Raw genomic sequence first — 5,241 nt, 5'->3', positions numbered from 1 at the left:
TTAATGCGTTAAAATGCTGTCTTCCCTAATTAAGAAGTGGTATACTGGTATTATTGCTTTCTGTACAATGGTGGTCACGAGTTGAAGGAGGAATTTCTGCATGAACATATGAGTTAAAAATAAAAAAAAAAGTTGCATGGATGAGAATATGGGAAATGAAGTGATCACGTGCGAGCAGGTGAGGAGATTCGTTGGTTGACATTTTGACTTTTCTTACCAACTTTTTGCTGAATTGGACATTAGTTGTCGCCATAGAGGGAGTGTGTTAATAAAGTTTTCTTTCTTTTTCATTTTCATTTTCAGGAGCACGTATATGTTTTTTGTTATAGCAATCCTTTTGATTTCAGATGCCATTTTGGGCCACATATATGTAAATTATTGGAAAGATAACTATAACTAAACTCGTTTTACATTTTTTTTATTTCACCCCAATAATCCAAAATTCATTATATTAACGATTCTCAACTATCAATTTTAGATAAAAACAATTGCACGTGAGTTTTTACCTAAGAAAATATATATTTCGTGATACTGTTTTGATTGTAAACGTAAAGTAAAGTAGATGAAAAAGCTTCTAGTAAAGGAGAAAGAAAGGTCTTTTGAGCATTTGAGAAAGCTAACTTAAATTTAAGTTTATAAAGTTATGGTTAATTAAATAGCATTGATATGTCGTCAAAATTTGGGAAGAATTTGTTATCACGATATAGAAAGGGTATTCATTCGACTGTAATGATTTGAAATGACAGAAGGACTGTATGAATGAATTGAATGAGTGGAAGAATCTTAGCTTGGAGCGTTTATACTTAGGAAAATCTTGCATACCCCCAAAATATTCTCTCCAAGATATTACACATTAAAGTTGAAGCCCTATCCTATCTAACTAGAACCATATGAATGAATGATTCTAACTCTCCATCACTGCAGGATATACAACGTTAATAAGCGTCTATGAAAACAAAGAAATTACATTGCTCGATGTTTTCTTGTTTTGAGCATGAGTTGAACACACTTGAGATTTTTTTTTTTTCCTAATCCTAACCACTCTTTTAATTTGAGTAAACATTCAATCACGCTCCTGTCCATTTTACCGAATAACATCACAACTCTTGGCAAAAATGAAGGAACAAATCGATCCCTAATTCTTGTTGTGGCGAAACAACGTGGTTTTTCTGTGATGTTTGTCAACGACCAACAGAAATCGGTGATGTAACATGTTAATCTTTTGAGTTGGTTATTTAGTACCACGCTAGCAATGTTGGATTGAACAGAAAAGAAATCCTCCCTATTCGTCCCATGTTAGACAGAGTTAGTTCAAAAATAAATAGTCAAGAACATTCAGTTTCTTATGCAAGAATAATGACATTAGACACACTTTATTCTTTGTCTCACTTGGTCCATTTGTTCGGCCATAATTTCCTAAGCCCATCCGATCCTTTTTTTTATTTTAAAAGAAAATATCAAATCCCCTTTTCTTGAAGAGAGAGGAATAAAGTCAGTTGTGTTTAGAAGGAGAATGGAGAAACGAAGTTCGATAATATTTTTTTCTTTCATGTATTAAAGATTATAAAAAAGAAAAGAAAAAAAATGAGATAGAAAATTACAATTTGTTTGACAAGGGCATAAAGTCCAGTACAGATACAAGACAACCCTTCCCCACTCTTGGATTTCCAACTATATATCATATATCATTATCGACCAACAAAGAAGGTAGGAAACTTTTTCCATTCACTACCTTTCCTTTTTCTAAGCAAATTCTTGCTAAATTGCTTTTACAACATCAATTCAAAAACTATCCGCAAACTTGCTCATTCTTTGCTAGTTTGAGCAGCTGAATCCATGGCAGACTGAAAGCCAGATAACCAGGACCAAAAACAACAATATCCCAAGAACAACCAATTTAATTTTCATATTCTGATACCACATCTTTCTACGGATTTGTGTTCCTTTCTTTCTGAAGTCTTGGGCCTGAAAATTAGGAGATAGTTGAGCACCATAAACTAGAAAAGCATAAGATTCCAAATGATGGTTGTCAAATGTTAGTCAAATTACCTGTGAGTGCAATGTCTCTGTCTTATCTGCAAGAACCGTTAGATTTTCTCCTCTATCCATAGCCTGGGAGCATCAATAGCAAAAACAAACATTCCAAAGTATCACACTGTCTAGTCTATATAAGTGAAATCAATCAAGAATTCCAGCTAAGGCAACTCAGCTAGAGTGATAGTAACACATGCAAACAGGATAATGGAGAAAGTGGTAATTGTACTACAGAACACAGAACTGAACAGGTTGCAATTTAGTCACTTATTTAACAGTAATTGTATTTGAAGTATTGTGAACTGAAACTGTGTTGTGTTCAACATTTTCAATTCCAATAAATTTATAGATAGAAGCAAAAGAGGGCAGACGCAACAATAGCCATTTCCCCCCTAATTTCTGCCACACATTGCAAGTTGCAATAAAGCAGTCCACTGTTAACATAGCAACCCCCTCCCAATGCCATATTCCCCCTTCCCTCCATCTTTATTTCAAGAAACATGGTATATAAATGACAATGAATTACAGGTTAGACTTGGATGCACATTGCACAGAGACAATTGCAAAACAAAATTGCCGATTATCATTAAAAAAAATCCTTGTCTTACTCCAAAACCGTAACATATATACCTTGTCAATATTCTCTAACATAATACTTTTAACTTCTGAAACTTGAGCCTTCACTTTAATTAGCTTTTCAATCTCCTCTGCATGGTCAATGATGTACTTCATGTGCTCCTTCATAACTGGTCTGCAAAGTGCACACATATTATATCAAAGCAAGCATCTAATTATCAATAAATAAACACATCATCAAGGGTTTGGACAGAAATAGGCATACCCAAATTCCTTGTTGAGGCTTTTGGCAACAGCTGTATCCGCTCTTCCTCCACCATATCTTTTCTTAAAATCCGCCTTGACACGTTCTAGGAAAGCAATAGATATCTGCTTACTAACAGATTCCTTGGCAACAACACAGTATGCTGCAGATCACATAGAAGCCCATCCTGATTAGTCATATAGCAACTGATGGTTTTAAACATGCAGACACCAATGTTGCCAATGCAGTTGGCATTGCAAAAACAATATTGCAGCCGCACTTAAGAACCCTGACAACCCAATGTTTCAGTAAAACTTAGAAGTAGGTAGTTTGGTTCTAGAAACCAATGGAAGTCAAAGAGATATCTCAAGTGGTTTGACTTATTTGACGTATTAGCTAAATTAACAGAAAGTTAGAGACCGACATTTAGAAGTGGTAGCTTTGGTATAACCTGGCAATGGCACATGGCCATGCAAAGACCCCATTGACCATGTGTTACCATGGCACCCTAACCCTAACAACTCAAGAAGCACTCACAAGATCACAGCCACAAGATAAGCTCATGTATGAAGACTGTTTATTGCATGATTAATCTAATATCACTAAATGCTGGACAAAATAATTGGGTGTCCCACTAAGATCCCTGATTACTCATGGTGGAGGGAACATGCATACAATGAAAAGGGATGTGGTCAAAGGAAAAACAAAAATTGAATACCACCACTCACCAAAAGCAAATAATTCTCCAAATGACACCTTGGAATGGTACAGAATCTACAGACATGCACCACAAATCCAGAATAAAAGGTTTCTTTATTTTTTTTTTTTTTTGTTATTTCATCAATGAACCTTAATTGGACATGGAGAACAGCATTACCCAAACCCAAATCCAAATCCCGTTTCTCCTCATTCACTTTGTCTATTGCAGCAATTATTGAAAGAAAAAACTGACAAAATCAGCGAAATGAATGACTCATAAAAGGTAAAGTAAGCACACAAGGAAAATCAATTTAAAAAGAAAATGAATCTATAAGGCAATCCATGTCACATCGATTTCAAAGAATAGATCCAGCACTTAGAAACAGTCAATTCAAGTTCCGTGTGGTGGAAAAGCTTCTAAAGAGTGCACAAGCACAAGAGACAAAAGAGTTAGAGATCGGAGTAAAGCGAGGTTACCGTAACCATCTTCGACGAGAAAATTGAAGGTGTGGTGGTCACAGCTGTAGGTGAACTTGTTGTTGGAGGACGGAAGTTTCTGAAGACACTGAGCTGCAATCGCCGGGAAGTTTCCCGTGAACTCGGTGTACTCAGCTAACACCATCGTGCCGCGAGCAACAAAGCTGTATATGAACGATTCCTGACCCATCTCAACTGAGTCTCGAACTCGGAAACTCAGAGGCAGAGAGGAACAAGTCTCAATCGTTCTTCTTTAGTTCTGTTTGTTGTTCCGGTGTTACAATTAAGTTAGTAATTTTTAGGCCCCGTTTTCTTTTTTCGCTTTTTCTTTGTTCTGAAGAAAGAAATAATTTCCCCTTTTCTCCGTCATTTATTCATTGGAGAGCACCCACGGCGTTTTTCCTTTCGCATCACAAAATTAATATAATACTAGTATTTATATTTATTTATGGATAAATAAATTGGTTTTTGTCTATTTTTTGAGCTGTAATCATTGACCGGGGTTTGACCTGTGTGAAGTGTGATCTATTCATCACTCATCAGTGACACTAGCTACTACTACGCGGATTTTGGTTTTTTCTTTCGGCGCTGTTTAATTATTATTGTGGGTTATATTAGACGACAATATCTTGTAGTATTTGATAACTAAAACGAATCTAAATTCTAATCCAATTACAATGGTGCTGCCTCGCTGAGTACACCTATTTTATCATTAATAAAACTGTATGGTTAAAGCTAAAGTAGGCGCTAATTCTAGGAAGCTTTGGGGACTTTGCTTTTGCGATGCTTTGCCTCTTCTCGACTTTCGTTTTATTGATTTCTTTGTTCCTTTCTTCAACACACGAACTTATATTTATTACTTTACTTAAATGCACGCTTCAAGTATCTTTATTTCTGTTATGCTAATTATTTTTTCTATTTCCTTTATTAGTTTTGTGGAGATTTATTTTTTTAATAAATTTCTGCCACAAAATAATATTAGCAACTAAGTTTAACTAAATAATTTAGAGTCACGCACATTTATACACTTACGTATAAATGTTCCTAATAAATATTTAATGTAAACAATTTTCTATTATGTAAACACTTTTTTTTGGCATTTTTTTTACGATTTTTTTGGTTTTTTTCATATTTTTTTAATTTCTTTGTAGATTTTTCCTTATTTTCTCTACAGATTTTGATCTTATTGTTGATCGAAAAAATATATTCGA

The 5,241-nt window shown here is 34.8% G+C and overlaps 1 protein-coding gene across 1 annotated transcript; it reads right to left on the bottom strand.

The window, feature by feature from the left end:
- Positions 1 to 1,527: 1,527 nt before the first annotated feature.
- Positions 1,528 to 4,859, bottom strand: LOC112704089 (vesicle-associated membrane protein 724). Its single transcript, XM_025755648.3, has 5 exons — positions 4,031 to 4,859; positions 2,876 to 3,017; positions 2,665 to 2,785; positions 2,050 to 2,112; positions 1,528 to 1,965 (listed from the first exon to the last, which is right to left on the bottom strand). Exons 1-5 carry the CDS (start codon positions 4,218 to 4,220, stop codon positions 1,816 to 1,818), a joined length of 666 nt encoding a protein of 221 aa, XP_025611433.1. The 5' UTR covers positions 4,221 to 4,859; the 3' UTR covers positions 1,528 to 1,815.
- Between the last annotated feature and the right edge of the window lie 382 nt (positions 4,860 to 5,241).

Source organism: Arachis hypogaea, chromosome 1, assembly GCF_003086295.3.
Source record: "Arachis hypogaea cultivar Tifrunner chromosome 1, arahy.Tifrunner.gnm2.J5K5, whole genome shotgun sequence".
Lineage (NCBI taxonomy): Eukaryota > Viridiplantae > Streptophyta > Magnoliopsida > Fabales > Fabaceae > Arachis > Arachis hypogaea.
The sequence above is the reverse complement of the archived record's forward strand: the minus strand, read 5'-3'. Positions and strand labels throughout refer to the sequence as shown.

What these genes read in the sequence shown, in the direction of transcription:
- LOC112704089 (XM_025755648.3), bottom strand. Translation starts at nt 4,220, where the DNA reads ATGGGTCAGGAATCGTTCATATACAGCTTTGTTGCTCGCGGCACGATG. An exon ending in TGTTAGAGAATATTGACAAG is followed by an intron (nt 2,113 to 2,664) that starts GTATATATGTTA and finishes TGATGCTCCCAG; the next exon opens with GCTATGGATAGAGGAGAAAA. An exon ending in CAGAGACATTGCACTCACAG is followed by an intron (nt 1,966 to 2,049) that starts GTAATTTGACTA and finishes CCTAATTTTCAG; the next exon opens with GCCCAAGACTTCAGAAAGAA.